Source organism: Balearica regulorum, chromosome 1 (genome assembly GCF_011004875.1).
Source record: "Balearica regulorum gibbericeps isolate bBalReg1 chromosome 1, bBalReg1.pri, whole genome shotgun sequence".
Taxonomy (NCBI): Eukaryota; Metazoa; Chordata; class Aves; order Gruiformes; family Gruidae; genus Balearica; species Balearica regulorum.
The window spans coordinates 80,809,987-80,828,283 of record NC_046184.1 but is presented as its reverse complement, the minus strand read 5'-3'; the positions used below and the strand labels follow the sequence as shown (position 1 = coordinate 80,828,283).

Sequence of the window (18,297 nt, the reverse complement as noted above, 5' to 3'; positions counted from 1 at the left end):
CCACACTAGGGCCCAGCCCTCCCAGCACAGCCTCACTAGTGCTGAGCGAAGGAGAGGGGTCTCTGCCCTCAACCTCCTGGCCATGCTCAAATGCCTTGGGAAACACTGAAACGTTAAATATAAATGTGCTAACTTAGCTGCTTGATATTGAACTAAAGACTCATTCATATTCTTTAGTCTACAAAAGTGTGTAGTTTTGCTTCATGTAATGAATGATTCTCCAATTTTATTAGAAAGGGTCATATGCTGAATTTGGACTCTGTTTGTTTCAAGAAACAACCACATTAAAAAGATGGGAATTGTGTTCTTTTCTCTCTTTTTTTTTTTTTTTTTTTTAACCTAACCTTTCTGGTAAGAAACTCAGTTGCTTCAGTTTCTCTTTCATCATGCTTTGACTTTAGATTTTAAAGCTCCTATTCTGACAATTTTCAACTCCCTTTTTCTTCTGAGTTTACAAAGCATATGTTAATTGTGTGGCTTTCCTAATGTGTTTTGCTGAGATTCTAGAGAATAGAAGAGTAAATGAAAAATCCTGGTATTCATAGAGATGAAGGAGGGAGTTTCAACACCATACAGTGGAGAGCAGCACTGAAAAGTCTGAGTTAATGCCAGCTGAGTTAGTATCTAACACTTCCATGTATAGATACACTGTACGCAGGGCCTAGTTTGGGACTAAAAAGTAGTATAGCTCTATTGGCAGAACATTGCACCAGATCAAATCATAAAGTATTCCTTAAGAGCTAATAATTAGTTCAGATATAATTCTCTTAAAAAATACAGCTCAATATTTCATTTATGCTATACGAAAAGCCTGAACATGGATGGTTCTACCACAGTGCTGGTGTTGTTGGTATTGTCTTGAAAACTTCTTCAGTAATCTCCACTAGGTGCTATAGACAAGTCCAGTGACTTCCACCAGCATACTTTTACTGTATTATTTGAAATTTGCATGGTGCCTGTCTGACTGGGGTTCAAATAACAACTCCTAGATTGCAATTAATATTCCTCCAGCTTTGCAGTTATAAACGCTTGATGATAGTACACTTATGGTTGCTACTATTTTAGAAATTCTGTATTTGTATCCTATATCTCATATCTTTTAATATGAATTACAATTACACTCGTACATGAATTATAATTATGTTACACATTGGCCTTTTAGAGCCTCTTGAAGTGCACAAGGAAAGAATTTTTTCAAAAACTTATTGAAATACTTCCATATTAATCAGATTATACCATTTAAGTGCAAGAATGCATAACAGCAGATATCAAATGGAGCAGCTATATAACCAGCTATCAGATACTGTCCCCCTGCCTTCAACTCAAAAGGAACTAGAAATACCCCACTGTCCATTGCTCCTGCTAAAAAAACCCCAACTGGTCAATTGATTAGGAACTTGGATAATCCATGTCAAAGGTCAGTCTTAATAGTGTGGACCAGGATAGGTAAATACTGAAGAAATGCAAACTTGATTCAAAGACAGTCGTACATGCCAAGCTCTAACTACCACTTGAGAAATTCAGTTACTAATGGTGGCCCAAATCTTCTCAAATCTCTACTTGTGGATAATAGTGACAGAGCCCTTCCAGAGCCATATGAATGGAAGCAGGATTTTTTAATCTATTCAAATCCACTGTTAGGCTTAAACAAAGTCAGCTGTTGTCTGTGTGGCAGCTGAGAAACAGCTGTCCCTCTTTGCCTGTGTTAGCATGTATGTGCAGTTCACTTGCAGTGTGTGAGTGACTGGACCAAGCATACCAGTTGTGTGAATGAGAATTGTTTTCAGTGTTCATTATCCTCTGTTCAGTGTTCCTGGGGATCCTGAGGCAGTCTAAAAATCTAAAGCATTCCTATAAGAGGAAAGGGAAAGCTGAAGGGCCCTTGTGTGCCCATAGATATTAGCATTCTCCTGTTTTCCCTGGTTCTAGTGATGATTTGAATGTGCTGCATAAAGAATATTGGCTCAGTCTACCCTTCATCTGAGGCAAACGTGTGCCGGGTGTTTCCGTGCACAAGCAGTTCTTTGCAAGAGCTAAACCTGAATCTATGTTGTAGGTAGTTTTGTCTCTTGGACAGACCTTGGACCAATGTTACAGTCACATCCCTTGTAGTTCTTGCCTGAGCTTCTTGAATGGATGCTACGGCCTGCCTCCCTACTCACCCTGTATGGCAAACCACCGAGAGGCTGATGGAACTGGTTGCTCTCACCACCTCAGCCCTCCTTCGGTATTGCAAATCTGAAACCTGGTGAGTTAGGGCATGGTCTTGCCTGTGCCTGACTTCAGTGGAGTAGCCTCGCACTCTCTGCTCCCTGACATCTGCATATATATACACAGATATAGATATATATACTCTATAGTGTGTGTACATATATATATATAAAATGCATCTGTGAGTAAATAAGTAACATATTATGCCTATTTGTAAACTCCTTTATACATTTATTTATTTTCTTTATTCTATGCTCCATATTGTATATTCTTGCATTGGGTTTTGGTGCTCAGGCACTGGCAGCAGCGGGGGCTGCTGGGGTGACCCCTGTGAGAAGAGGCCAGGGCTGCCCCGAGCTGGACGTATCCAGTTCCAGCTGGCTCCAACCCACCCACCGCAGGGCACAGCCGAGCCCCTCAGCCACTGGAGGGGTGCCTCTGGGCAAATGCATTTAGGAAAAGCCAAAAAACGAGCATAGGCTGTGAGGTGGGGGGGTGGTGAGGGGAAGTGTGAGAAACAGCCCTGCAAGGGCCAAGGTGAGAGGCGGAGGAGGTGCTCCATGTTGCAGAGCAGAGATTCCCCTGCAGTCACTGGAGAGCCTGACACTGGAGCAGGTTTACCCTGAAGGACTGCAGCCCATGGAAAGGGCCACACTGGAGCAGGGGAACAGTGTGAAGAGGAGGAAGGAGGGACAAAGACGAAGTGTTATGGACTGACCACAACCCCACATTCCCCATCCCTCTGTGCTGCTTGGGGTGTGTGTGAGGGAGGGAGTCAGAGGAGTTGGGAATGAAGGAGAAGAGTTGAGCCTGGGAAAAGAAGGGGAGGGGAAGATATTTTAGTTTTCTTTGTTTTTTCATTATTCAAATCTATTTTAACTGGCAATAATTTAAGTTAATTTTCCCCAAGTTGGATCTGTTTTGCCCATGACAGTAATTGCTAAGTGATCTCCCTGTCTTTATCTTGACCCATGAGCCTTTTATTTTCTCTTATTTTCTCCTCTTGTCCTGTTGAGGAGGGTGACTGAGTGAGCAAGCAGCTGGATGGGTGTCTGGCAGCCAGCCAAGGTCAACCCACCACAATTCTATATTCTGTAGTCTATCTATTATGTATATCTATTTCTATATCTAGAAACCTATGTATATACAATGGTGTATATATATAGGTTTGCTTTTTTAAACTATATATTTATATGAGCACTTCCTGGCCCAAAGGAAATGAGCAGCCAGTCAAAGGGTGGTATGACAGTTTCAAAAAAGTGGCAACCATCTAATCACAGAGAAGTATGAAAACATGTGGGGTATGACATTAAAAATTTGAGTCTCCAGGTATATCATAGGCAGGAGCATCCTGCTCTGACGCCTTTATGATGTAGACAGGAAGAGGCAGCTGGTCCTATCAGCCAGTCACAGGGCAGTCTGTGAACAAGTGGTATACGATGTTTTACAAAATGGCAACCCCTGGGGGCAGAAAGAGATAAAGGGAACAGGTGAGGTGACTGGAAGATGTACAGGACTTTCAGGTATAGTGGGACACAGGGTGGGCAGTAGGGTCAGGTCTTCTCCTGCCTTTAGGGTAGCGGCACCTCTCCCTGCTCATGCTGGGTCAGGGTTGTTCTCATGCTGCTTTTGCCCTCTGCCAGGTTCCCTCTGTTGTCATGTCTGTGCTGTGGCCTGGCCCTATCTGTGTGCACTACCCCAGGTGTACTCTGGCAAAAGGGAACCATCACTGCCCTTCGCATGCTGGCAGGGCTACAGTGGATGCAGTCCAAGATATGGGCAGTCTTCATCCTATGTGGGTTTGGGCCTGCCCCGTACCATGTGCAGGACTTAACATTTGTTCATGTTGAGTTTTATGAGATTCCTGTAGGCTTGTTCCTTAGCCTGTCCAGGCACCTCTAGCCAGTAGCTCTGCTCTCAGGTTTATTGACTGAACCCCTGGTTTGGTGTCGTGTGTGAACTTGATGTGGTGCATTTCATCTCCTCTTCTGGAACACTTACAAAAATTGTTGACCAGGGCAAGTCCCTGGATGGACTCCTCAGGAATTCATCTTGTCACTGGTCTCTAGGTTGAATGTGAATTTTTGCTCATTCTGATAAGCTTTTCTTCCTATATTTTTCATGTAGAAGTCCCCAAAAGCACACTAAGTGTAGTTAATGTGTTTATATCTGTTTGAAATCTCACAATTTTAATAGGAGACCCACCAGCGCTGCTAGTCTGTCATTTGCTTTAAAGTTCTTGAACTAGCCTTGTCAGTAGTGTTTATCTTAAGAAGGGTTTCTCATTGGAAAAATGTCTCATCCTCAGCAGGACTGTTAAAGTTCTAATTGCTGGTTTGGGAGTTTAGGAGTTTAGATACAGCCTCTTGGCATGGAATCAGAGGAAATGACAGCTGAGCGAGCTGGTACACAAGAGGGAATGTTTCTGGCTGTTAGTGGAAGAAATTTCAGTTTTCTTATTTTTCTCTTGTTTTCTGCATGTTTTAAAAGATGGTGTAGTGCAAACATATCAGAAGTCTGTCTTTCTGGTCTGTCCATCAGAGTTCTTCATACATCATTTATTTTCACCAGTTGTTTAAATATTTAACATGTTACCAATGGTGGAAAGATGGCAGAGACGTTTTACGCATCAAAGTAATGAGTATTCTGCCAGCATTTAAGCATTCAATCAACTAGGATTCAATTGCACATTTTGTTTTCCAATTCTCATGACTCTTTGGTTTTGCTTTTTTAAAGTATTTTTTGGGACATAGTATATATTTTGAGACTTCTGAATTTTTTCTTGATCTGCATGGTGATATTAGAAATACCATGGTAGTAGCTGTTTATTCTGTATTTACATATCTTTTGAATTTATGGAATGCATTTAATGGAACATTTTTCATTGAAGTTACTGTTCCTTGTTCCAGTCATATGTCTAATTCTACTTTAACTAATGCATTGTCAATTATGATACCTTTCTACTGCAGCATATAAGTTATAGAACAATCAGTAGAACATAAAACATTCACTATGACAAGCTTCTATGCGAAATTATACTTGATAATGTGAGTTTTAGGTACTGATTTAACTGTGTTCAGCCTTTCTGTCATATTTAGTCAATGTTTGTTAAAAGTTATTGAATACAAAATGATGGTATTCACTTGACTAGGAAGAATGAACTGATTAAACAAAGTACTTGTGATGAAAATAGTTATGTGAATGAGAGAGCTAAAACTAGATCTAGATTTTACAGTTCAACTTGATGAGTCACTAAACACTGTTTTCTTTTTACAGATTTCTCTTGGTGCTGATTTGTTTAATATTCAGTGTACTGTCTACTATAGAGCATTATTCTGAATTTGCCACTGGGACCCTTTTCTGGATGGTGAGTGAACTTTTTTGGGAAAGACTCTCATCAGTTTGGCTAAATCTAAATTGCTTTAGGTAAACAAGGGAGATAACTGTTAAAAATCTTCAGTGAAAGCATGCTACCAGGATATTTAAAATATCACCTGCTTTCATTAAAGGAAGGCTATAGTTTAATAGGGATGATTATTTTCTAGATCTGTAAACTATGAGACTACTTGATAGATTAACAGTTTGATTAAATGATTAACAATGGATTGATAGATTAACTACTTGATAGTTTTTATATACTTGCTTTTCACAAGGTATGAAACTGTACCCTGTAGCTCTTATCATGGACATCTGGTGTTCATCAGTCTTATGCAGTGTAGAACAGGATATTTTATAGGCAGGAATGTATTTTTAAAACATATCTCTTCTAAGTCTTATGGTAAAAAATTGGCCAAGAACCATGCTATTCAGAAATATCTGAATCTCGGGGGTAAGTGATTTCTGTCAGTAGTTTGCCAGTGTAAAGAACAGGAAGAGCTCCTATCACACTTCCAGGTACCAGTGATTTTGCTTTGAAGTTAGTGCTGTTAACTGTTGTGGCTGTTAGCACTAGGGTGTCAGGTTCTTCTTGAGCATACATTAAGTTTTGTACATTGTATTTTGCAAAAGAATAAAGACATCGTGTTGCTTATCTAATATCCTTTTCTTGCTATTACGATCTTAAGTAGTAATTTAAGCTACAGGTGTTGAGACAGAAAAATCTGCTCATTTGGAGGTATACAGAGGTGGCTTATTGTTTTCCCAGTAGCCAGGGAAACAATTTTTTTTATCATTGGAGTGGCCAGTTTACAGAGGTACAGAAATGTACCTTAACTGTGTTATCAGTCCTGAGCTATTAAGTCTCCTAAAAATGTGAGATCACATCCAGCAACCATCTAAAAACTGTTGCAATGTACATACAATATTTTTAAGTGTTAATTTGAAGTTAGGTGGGAAATAAAAGTACGAATAATTTGCATGACTCTAGCCAATGCTCCTCCTCTATTCCCCTATGCCCTTCTTCACCAGTAGAAAGTTAAGAATGGAGATGAAACATCCTTGATAAAAATGGAGTAAATCACTTTTAAACAGTTGCTCACAATATCTGTATTTTAGCCACTCAAATCCTCTGATCTCAATGTGTGATAATCTCAGAATTCTTATTGTAATTTCTTTTTTGCTAAGTGGTGACTTCTAATGTGATGGATTTTGGTTTTAAATCTGGTTTGAAAATAAAAATCCGTTACTCATTCCTGTGGCTTAGATTACATTAGTATATGCAGCTTTTGTGTGCAATTGACCAAGCCATCATTAGGATCCCTGAGTTATTTGGGGATTTTGATTAATGTTAATCCTGTAACAAATATTGCTTGGCTTTAAGCCATATTCAGTGTCAAACAAAGTGCAGTATTCTGCCAATCATATGTAGTCTTCCCATACTCACTGAGGGATGTAGACTGATTATCGGTCAGTATAATCACCACCAGAAACAGTAATACTGGCAAGGATTCAATGCTTAGCTGATATTTTTTTTGTGTAGATGGTATGTGCATGTGCAGACACATATTATCATTGGACAAAAAATAACTAGATGAAGACAGATGTGTGGTTCACATAGTGCCCCACATAGTATTGCCAGCTATTTTTAAATGATGTTATCATCTAACAAATGAATCATGCATAGTCAGTGGCAGTGCTGGAACAATCTCTTGGCCACCTTGTGATACAGCCTTACCCTGGAGGATACCTTTCTTGAGTTTGTTTTCCTCCCTGCTGTTTCCTTAGCTTCCTTCCTAGAGGAACAGAGATTAGCTGTTCTGCTGGCTACTGTAGGTTCACTTGCCTAGAAAGCATGTGTCTTAAAACTGTGAGTCTTTGAAATAAATTCACTTCAATTGCAATATTTCAAAGATTGCTTTTGGAGCTAACTAAATTAGTTCTTTGTCATAGAGTTGTAAGGTTTCTTTGTTTTAGTAGCTAATGGTTAGACTCCTGCTTGGAGCAATTCTCTCCTCCCCACCTTTACCTGAAGGAACTTCAAACTGCATCTCATTTTACCCAGGAGAGTGCAAACCCCATGGAAGCCTGGAGATCTTTGCTCACTTTACTCTGTAGCAGGTCACTACTCTGATCTACTTCATACCAAAGTTGACTGTTCATGGAACCAGAAAGAGTTTCTCTCACCAACATATGAAAACACATGCCTATGTATTCTGCCTTCCATGCCACTCTGCTCTCTTGAAAGTGTTTGAGAATACTGGAGACTGCCAGTATGGTGAAAAATAAAATTGGATGAAAGCATCTATTGGATCAAGTTTAAAATGAAATTGATTTGTTTCTCTCCTGATTGAAGGAACCTGTAATTCTTTGTATAGCCCTATTAGTGTGTCAGTAGCAAATAAATACTAGTATGTGATACTTGTGGTATTTTCCCACTTGCGGAAAAACTGCTTTTCATTATATTGAGGTAGATTAACAGTTGGGAAGGATCAACTTCAAAATTGTAATGTTGAAAGTTGGTAGGGCCTGACAAGAAGGATAGAATTTGATACTTGTAGACACTTGAATGTTTTTGTATTTTCTTAGAGGGTGAGATGATGTGCCAAACACAATTTTGGATAATATGTGTCACTGGGGTAGATATGGCACATTAATAACAGATGTAACTGCAGATGTGTTCCAAGCCACTAAAGTCTTATATTTTAAAGATTTAATTTTTTAATGTTCTTAATACATTTGAGTGGTTTAAGAAAATTTCTTGTCAAGTGTGAAACCTATCATCATTCAGACAAGCTATGTGAATATGCCAAGAAGAGAATATATTCTTGGTATAGAAGGCCCTCCAAAGCAGTGTGTATACCTTGAATGAAAAAAAGGAGCTAAAGAAGCAGTTGCTGGAACTTAAAGTAAAAAAAGCCCCAAACCCTTACTCCCTCCTCAAACCCAAGCATGTGTTTTCAAGTCTCTGAAAATTCAAATGAATTCTGGAGGAGAAAAATGTGACTCTTTGGCTCTGCATTTGAATGTTAAGGCCAATCTGTCCATCTTTGAGACTACTGAAGACGTTGCATAGCCACAGCTTCTGATACAGGCATCATGATGCTCTGCCTCCCCAAATGCTGTAAATTGCTCTATTTGATGTCCTTCCTTGAGCTTAAAGGAAATTTCTGTTCTTTGCATTCATGAAGAAAAGACAACATTGAAATCACCATCTGATCATCACTGGTAAAATCAGTTTACTTCCGTGGTAGTAGGACTTGTGAAAATGTTTGTCTTGAACTTGCAAATGCTGCCATGTGCAGAAGATTTTTCTTCTCATACTAACAAATATTTTGTGTATTCATGCCACTGATCTTGGAAGGGATTTTGCCAGCTCTGTTGGAGATAATCTAACTTAATTTTTCCATGTAAATACATTGTATGATCTTTGGTAATTCCTGGTTTGTTGGTTTGGGGTTTTTTTTTTTCCCCCTCTGACTATTTAGCAAGCCAGCAAATGAGGGAAGTGACAGTGGCATTGGCACAATGAATCACGCTGATAAACACCAACAGAATAGGTAGTGAAGAACATAATTGTTCTGATTGTTTTATACTTGCAGAGAGAAGCTTAGAGTTTCAGATAGTGTTTAAAATGGATCACAAGACTTCTAGATAGAACAATATATAATTTCACAATCCACAAAGCTTAAATGCACTTGCAGTTGTTTTTTATTCAGATTGCTACATGTACTGTGGTATGATAAGGAATCTCTAGGTTCCTTGGTTCTAGATTTGTACTGTTGGGAGCTTTTTTATTTGTCTATCCATCAATATTTAGGATCTGCTGCATGAGACAGTTGTCGTCCAATGCCTGGGGAAGCAAGCATAACAGAACATGCCACAGTTGTGAATAAAGTATTTGCAACACTTAAGGCAATGCTACGTTACCATTAGCCTTCCAAACTTGCACTGCCTGCCTGTCTTATCAGCTCCTGCAGACATTGGAGTTTTCCAAGCAGGAAGGGCAAATATGGTTTTCCAAAATAATGGTGGCCACTCTAGTTACAGATTGTGTAATAGGTAGGAATAACATCTCCACTTGTCATGGTATGCAAATGCTGCATCTCACAGAACTCTGGAACCATGTGCCTTGGTGGTTTCTTCTCTTCATACAGCATAGAATGATTCAGGTTGGAAGGGACCTTCCACCTTGATGGTCCTATGCTGAACTTGCTTCAGTTTATCAGAGTCTTTCTTGTAGTGCTGGCAAAGTACAGGTGCAGTATTCTAGATGCAGTCTAATGAGTGCTAAGTAAAGGGGGATAATCACTTCCCTTGTTCTCCTGTTGTTAGCTTTCATCACTTTCTTGCATTTAGAGGAGGTTGTCTTTAAAGACCTGCTACCTATTCTGAGCTTGTTGACCCTTCGGAGCTATCTCCTGTGGGATCCCACCTATCAGTTCCCTGAACTGTTGGAAGCTTTCTTTCCTGAAGTGTAATGTCTGTACTTCCTTCAGAACCTTGAATGACATTATTTCTTGGATGCTACATCCAAGGCATTGTCATTGATTATTATATCCCCAACTAGTTTTTCCTTGTGTATCTGAAGAGCAGATCCAGCTGTCATTCCCAGTTGCCCACTCAATACCTGTATCTAAAAGTTACTCCAGAAATCTCTTGGATTGCTTGCATCTCACTGTGTTGCTCTTCAAATAGGTGCTAGCTGAGTTAAAGTCCTCTATAAGAATCAGAGCATGGTCTAGAAACCTTCTTGATTTCTTTAAAGAAGACTTTGTCTGCCTTGTTATCCTGATCACGTGGTCTGTGAAGAACTTCCACCATGATGTCACCTTTAGTGGCCTGTTGTCAGATCATGATTTGGTGCACTAAGTGTGCTTCTGGAAGAAGTCTGTCATGCCTCTTTTAAGAACAAATTGGCAAAACTGAGCAACATAGTGAGCCAAAAGAGCAGTGTGAGGGATGACTATGGGCAATTCTATAACTGGGACTGTTGAAAAGAGAGAACTTATTCTACTGTATACTAAAAACAAGCTTCTGAAATAATCCTGCCCAGGATGGTGCTTATGAATTTGCGATACAGCCTCACTCATCATGCCATGCATGAATACCAGAAGGTGGGTAACTAGGGTGTATGGTATGTTCTAAGAGTAACAGTTTGGGGGTAGGGGAGGCAATATGGCTCTCTTGCCTTTTTGTAGACTGCATAGTAAAGCCAGTTCTCAACAGGCATGTGAGCATCAGAATTTTGGAACTGGTTTAAAATTTATTTTTAAAAATGGATTAATTAATAAATTTAAAATGGATTGATTAATTAATATTTTTGGCAAAAATAGGGAAGAACCAACCCTGTTAAATAGCTGTCTTTTTTTTTTTTTTTCTTTTCCTGCTTACTCTCTAGACACTTTTGGCAGTCATGGAGGTATTTGTCAGGGTTCGCTTGCCTTTTTAATAGCTTCTTCCAAATACAAGTCAAGAACAGTTATTATGGGATTTCCTACAATCAATACTTAATCTTGAGTCAACACTGTTCACTTTCTGTCTTTGATAGAATTGACTCCTAATTATTACTTGTGTTTATCTGCTACCTTCCCAATGGTTTTTATAAGTGCTCCTTAAATATCATGCGACTGAGTGCAGAATGACTTTGTGATTCCTGCCTGAGCTGCAGAGCTGCGTCCCTATGCACTTTGCTAACAGGAACCTGGCTCTTGAAGAGTGTTCATTGTGAAGAAGGCAAAACCTGACAGCTGTCTTTTTGTTCCATCATCCTTACCTATTCCTTATTACTCTTTTTTTTTTTAATGTCAAATTCTTTCAAAATGCATATTCTGAGAAATTAAGAGAACAGGCATAGTATTATTTCTTTTTAACTGGAAACCCTACCTGCTTGAAGTAATTTCATACTTCAGTTCTTCACTGATATATTTACAGATGACTTGATAATAAATAAAAGAAGAAAAAGTTAGTCTTTAAATACTAGAGTTGCTTTTAATCTACTTGTTCTTAAAATAAATATATGCATTTTTATCATTACCTTGGATTCCTGTCATAGGTCAACTCTATTTCCATTGACCATATTTCCCAGAGTTCTAGCCATTTTACTTCTTTTTGCTTTCACTTGTTGAAATATCCCCTGTGAGTTCAACAGACCAATCAAATCAGTGCTGATTGCTTATGATGTCTTTCATTACAAAAATTCTGCTTGCTTAAGTGTTCTTTTTGACTTTTAATATGTGTAACTCGTATGTAAATATTCCGTCTATAATCCTTGTTCTAAGAATGATCCTCTAAAATCTTATTTACTGTAGTGTTTAAAGTTTAAAGCCATTTTCTTCTCTGAGAGGTCATCAAACTTACATGGACATGTCTGCTTCCTGATGTATAAACCTTTCTTTCAGGGGTGTGTGCATGTTATACAACAAATTTAGATGTTTTCACTAGTTAATGTTATTAGGTGGTTGTTAAAAGCAAAGAATGTCTTCAGCTATTCTCAAAGAGTTGCTAATACATTAGCACTGACTTTTTGCATCACCATAGGCAAATCTTGACGTTTGTCCAAGTCATTTGGACAATGCTTCAGGCCCAAGTCTGCCCAAGTGGTTACAGCTTAGGTGTACATGTCTTGTAGTGAAGGGGGGGGTGGGGGGTGGAGTAAAAGCATAGCTGGGGTTTGCCTGAGTAGATAGAAGCCTCCCATACCAGGTGCATCCATAGCCCAGCTGTGAATGTTTATCAGTGCATCCACTGCTGTGCAGGAAAAAGTTGATAAATTAGAGCACTGGCAAATGCAGGGATACCTTTGGCTTTCCTGTTCAAACCCATACACACGCTTGTCAGATTTTCTGCCCTATTTTCTTCCCCAGGCACAGCAAGGGCAAGGAGTTGAGGCAGTCAGAAATCTAGTAATGATTTCTTGGTACTCAGGCTGTGTTTATGTTTGTACCTGTGGACACAGATGATGGCTGCTCTGTGCCTCAGCTCTGTCTGGAGTCTGAGGCTGCTGGAGAAGGACTTGGACAACCATTGGGTGGTTGTTAAAAGCAAAGAATGTCTTCAGCTATTCTCAAAGAGTTGCTAATACATTAGCACTGACTTTTTGCATCACCATAGGCAAATCTTGTCCGAGTCCAAGATCACAATAGCTAAGTGACTGAGATTAAAAATATTATAAAAATTGTTTAGGAGTATTTTTGCTTAAAATTCTCATGAGAATGATTGTTTTTATTGAAAAAGTTTATGCCAGACAAGGAAAAAATCCTAGGTTTTCAGCAAAGCCTGCATATGCTTACATCCATCTGTTTTTTGAGGCTTCCTTCATTGTGTCACTTTTAGGTAACATTTTATCCTTCCACTTTGTCCCAAATTTTAATTTCCTAATATATGCAGTTATAATTTTATCTTACTCTACGGTGATTCTATTGAAAAATTATTTTTAAAAAGTTGCCAAAGCCTCTTGTATAAGCTTTTGCCTATACAGCAGGAGGCTTTTATGTTTTCTTAATGATCTAGTAGTCAGTGTGTCAGTTTTGATTTGTAAATGGCATCTAGATCTTTAAGGACATGGCATTAAAAATAAACTATGAAGTGGACCAGGTGTAATTCCTCCTTTGAGGATTAATCTGATTGAGTGTTTTCATGGTTAGAGGTCATATCTTTTTCTACCAGGAGAGGTCACCATGGTAGTTTACAAAAGACAGATTTTTATTTTTATTGTAAAAGACCTTGCAAAAAGAGAGTTTCTTAGCTCGTGGGAGTAATTTCACTAATTGTGCTGTTCTAAAAGCAAGAACAAAATATTTTTTTATCATACATATGATGTTTTTACACACGGAGTAACAGAACACAATAAATCATCGATTTTATAATGACAGTGTTGTAGGTGAAAGTGTAACGTTTCACTGTTTTAATATCTTAATGTTAACTACTTTTTAAATTTAGGAATGCCAGGAGTGTTCTTGACTTTGAGAAAATAGAATGTTTTTGCTATAAATCATATTGATTCAACTTTGTTAATTTAATTTCTACTTGTATGCCATGACGTATTTAATGTTGTGATCACTGCAATTGGAATGAAGGAGGGATAGGAAATATTGTTTATCATAATGAGCTTTCCAATTCAGAGCACATAATCCGAATGTGAAATCCCTGCAATATTTTCAGGATAAGTGGCAATGGCAAAACTGTAGGGATTGTTACACTAGTTTGGACCAAAAGCTTAGTTATTTCAGTGGTGTCTCTGATAGTGGTCTGTTTTCAATGCAAAAGGGAAGACTTTCTTACAAAACTATTATCTATTAAAATAGGTAAGCACTTCTGAGTGTCTTTTATTTTGCTTTCACCAGGGGTCACTATATTCTAATCATATTCTCCTGATGGGTGGTTTCCTACTGTAGTTTTTTCAGGCTTATGGGATAAGACTTTAAAGGGCATGTGCTCTCCTAGAAGCTTTCTGCAGCAGAACCACAAACAAGGTGAATAGCCTTAGTGTTTCAGCTGGGATCACCTTCTCTGTTTCAGCATGGCTGGATCCTGGATTCCAGTGTTTTTTCTAGATGAGCTCAGCTCTTGTGGTACCTCTTCCTTTGGGAGACAGACTTTATGCATCCGCTTTCCTCTGACGTGTTTCTTTGCTGGAAAAAGCAACAGCATATCTTCCAAACACATTAACACCTGTAGTTCATAGCAGTGCAGTACTAGAGGGTACATGATATCTTTAAAGACTGTTTTCAGGGTCCTCACTTGTTGCCTCTGTTGTAGGCCCTCACTGCCCTCTCACATTGCTTGGTTGCTAGCAATACTCATGTAGTTACTACTTTTAGCATGTAGCTTTTGTTAACATTCCTCTGTTTGCAAATCCTGTTGGAGAAAAGGCTGAGATGTAAGATCAGGAGCTCCCACATCAGCTGCTGCTTGAGCTTTTCAGGAGGGAGGCTCATGCTATGGCTATATTTAGGAGTCAGGGCTTGAGGGGAGGATCTCATCAAAGAGTTCTAGGCTGCAGATAGGTCGTATTGTTCTGTGTCTTTTTGTCTCTGCTGTTGTGTCTTTTGCCACTTAAGCTGCATACTCATGTCATAGAATGCCGTGTCATCTTTAAGCTGTTAGCAGAGTAGAAATGAGGCTGCATGGCATGTAAGCTTAATTTAGTCTTCTCTATGATTTGTGGTGAAGTGTATGTATTCTAATTGGTTTGAGGGCATTTTCTCCATCCCATGAAAGCACTTAGTGTTAGAAAGTAAAAATGGTCGAATTTTTATCCATTTCCTGCTTTTATGCCGATTTATAACTCTAAATCTGTGCTTTGCCACACGGCATTAGCACTTTTCCAGGTCTGTTATTAAAGTGATATGTTAATAATATAGTATGTGAAGTTCACAGGTACTCCTGCTGGTCTTACCAGATAATTTCTACAGATGATAATGGATTTCTCACAGATTGTGGCACGCAGAGTAGGTACCATAATATTTAGTGGCTTTTTGTGGTAGTATATATTGCCTGTGAAACAGTAGGTGTTAAGGAGGTGTCCAATCCATTAAAGGAACTGACAGGTAAACTGCTTCAGTAGAAAAATACACTATTTCTTTTATGCTATGAAAGAGTCAGACTATTAGTGTAGAATACATCTGAGTAAAAATAACCACATGACTCAAAAGATTTTGCTTTATTCTTTTATTCCTTGTAAACCTTTGAGACAGAAAACAAGAGGAATTGCTGTTTCTTTCTGAGCTTCTTGTTGGTCTGTAGGAAGATGAAAAAATAGATCAGGAATATTATCACAATATAAAACATCATTAAAATAGATATGGAATATTGTTTCACACATTAAACATATTAGGAAAAAATTTGAGTTCACAAATCTTTCAACATATTCCGTAAGCTTAAGTTGTCTGCTAAGTAATCTTGCTGAGTTGCCATATTCCTTCTGGAATCAAATGTAACTATCAAGCTTCTCAATGTGAATATACAATTATTCTTGTGGCTTATATTACCTTGTGGAATGCTCTAACGCAGTACAGAACATGTTGTGTTGGATGATTGCTGTGTGTCTAAGATAGAAATCATTGTGCAGTAAGTATGGCTGAGACAAATTAACAAAGGGTCAACTCATAATGCCTTTAATCAAATTTTACTCACTTCTTACTCTAGCTCTATAGAGTTTTCTGTGCAAAGTGGTTTCAGAATGTGGCCCAAGAGACTAGAGAAACATTTCTAACTTGGGAGTGAGAGGAAGGTGGAGAGGTACATGCAGGATTTTTCCAATTCTTCCCCTTGAAATTTTGAGACCCTCCCAAATCAAAAGGTTAAGAAACATGAATATGATTATTTACACTTCTGAAGTGCATATTCACATTGGATAGATTCCACTTCAGGAGCAAAGCTAAACCCTTCCCCTCCTACCAGAGGTGCTCACTTCAGGTCAGGCTTCAAAACATGCTGAACTGGAAGGCTCTGGTGGAGTACTGGTGGATCTATAGAGAAGTGAAGAACTTCAGGCACTTACTTCTTGAATCTTCTTGATTCACTATTTGATTGTGTTTGCCTTAGCAGTATCTTTCTGAATTAAGCAATTCTAGAAAAAAGTCCTGAAAAAAACAACCCTGAAAGATAAAGATACTCCTGGTATGAAGTCAGCAAATTCAGCATATTTATCAGATGTGCATGGAAACAATTTTTAAAGAAATGTTAAACAAATCCATTTGTATCCAAACAGACTTTTAAACATTAAGTGCATTGGTTTCATCTAAGAGATGTAAGTCTGAATAAGCTAATGATATTGTAGGACACTTAGCAGCATTTGGCATCTTTTCTTCCATATGTTAGATATTATATTTTCACATATGATGTCTGTCATCTTTATAAGAGCAAGCATAATGGTAGAAATAAGTATTTTCAGTATCAGTAGGTTTTCATAGCATTTGAGTAACTATTAAGCTAAAGAGGTCACTAAATTGACATTTTCAACTCTAAGGACTGGAAAACCTTGAAGACAGGTTATCAGATTAAATTTTGGACATAAGTACACGTGTGCAAACATTTGGACTATTAAACCTTTATGCCTGCTTCTGAGGCTTCATTGTTTTGAGCTGCCATTCCTTGATTGAATCTTCGTGAGCACACACTATTCATTTAGCCATCCCACTTCCTCCTTTTACCCGAGCACCTAAATATTCCAATAAAAAAAGTGAAGAGAGCCTTGTGTGTGCTCTCCACCTAAAACACAGCTGCAGCTGAGAAAATACTTGTCTTTTTCATGTGTGCACTTTAATCACTTCAGCCGAACTCCTTCCCTTCTCCTGCTTCCCCTGTGCAGTTATCCATAACCGTACTGGAACATATGGTAAATTCCAGGCTATATATTTCATTTACACACGCTCATGTATAAAATGTTGATTTTCTGTGTTAATGTGAGCATTTTTCTATTTGGTCATCAATGACATTCTTGAGTAAAAGTTGATGGCTTTTCCACAAGAGTTTCTTATTTGACTGATTGAACTAGATATGGGTGGAACTTATTTGCATACATATTTCCCTTTAAGCTTATTTTTTTCATATTTTTAATAAAATTAATAAAATGGAGTTATACTAAGAATAGTATTAAAATGATTATGTATTACTTTATGTTTTATTTTCTGGGGGGGAAAAAAAGACTTATGCAGTGGCTAGACTTAAGAAAAAGAAAAAAAAATACAAAGATGAAATGAGTTTAAGGACTTCCACCTGACTGAACAAAGAATATAGGTGTGTGGGTTTTTTTGGGTTTTTTTGGTGTTTTTTTTTTTTCCCAGACAACACGGGCAAGCACAGAATAATGGAACGCTGCTACTGACTGTAGCAGAGGTATTAGATAGTACAAGCCCAGTTTAAAATCTGTAATTATATTGTATGTCAGTTCTTTACAGTGGATAGGCAGTTACTGCATATTAAATGCTTTCCCTAGTATTACCGTGGCAATTTGAATTGCCAAGAGTATCCTTTTACCACTAACAAAACAGGAAGACACTAATGTGTGAGTGTGATGAATCTGGTCCGTACTGTTGTTTCCTTACTCTGTGCTCCGCTTCCTGGAAGATAATTTGAGTTGCAGTGGTGCCTAAAGACCCTCTTCACTGGTACATTTGTCAATACGGTATGCCTCTGGAGCAGCTTCAGTGCCCCAGACAAAGGATGATGCTCTGTGGTTTTCCACACCTGTCTCATGAGCCTTCAGTGGGTCATGGCAAATGTCCTGACAGTTTATGGCAGCTGTTCTGTTCAAAGGATATACAGCTTTGCTTTCCCTTTCTTTCCTCATAGGAGTTCAGGGAAGGTTTGCTGAGAAAACTGGAAGACTGACGCTCAAAGCTCACTGCTAGAGTAGCCAAGGGTAGTTATTAGCTGTATTTTGATCAAGCCTGATGTGGTTCTTTTTGGTTTTTAGGTAATGGTTTGTTCCTACTTGTTATTTTTTGTTTTGATTTCAGTAAAGGAGTTCATCCCTGACTTTCTGTTGATGCCAAATGGCTTTCCAGGTTTATGAAATCTGCTGAGAATCTTCCATTATGTATTTCTTCACCACTTGCAGGAGAAGGGGAAAAATACTGCTGGGAGCCTAAATAAAAAGGTTTTGTGGGATCCTTGTGAATATAATCCCATTTTGAAAGCAAGGATTCTGGAAAATTTCAGAAAGCTGGAGAAAGATCTCATACTGACATACAAATGGATGTCAAT

General features: G+C 38.4%; 1 protein-coding gene across 7 annotated transcripts in view; it reads left to right on the top strand.

The window, feature by feature from the left end:
- The window catches only part of LOC104640762 (potassium voltage-gated channel subfamily KQT member 1), a 537,282-nt gene that overhangs the window by 23,867 nt on the left and 495,118 nt on the right, over positions 1-18,297 (top strand). For all 7 annotated transcript variants that reach the window (XM_075761081.1, XM_075761101.1, XM_075761090.1 and 4 more), the window contains one exon: positions 5,488-5,578. In XM_075761081.1, coding sequence (XP_075617196.1) covers positions 5,488-5,578 — 91 coding nt within the window. The remainder of the gene's footprint in view (positions 1-5,487; positions 5,579-18,297) is intronic.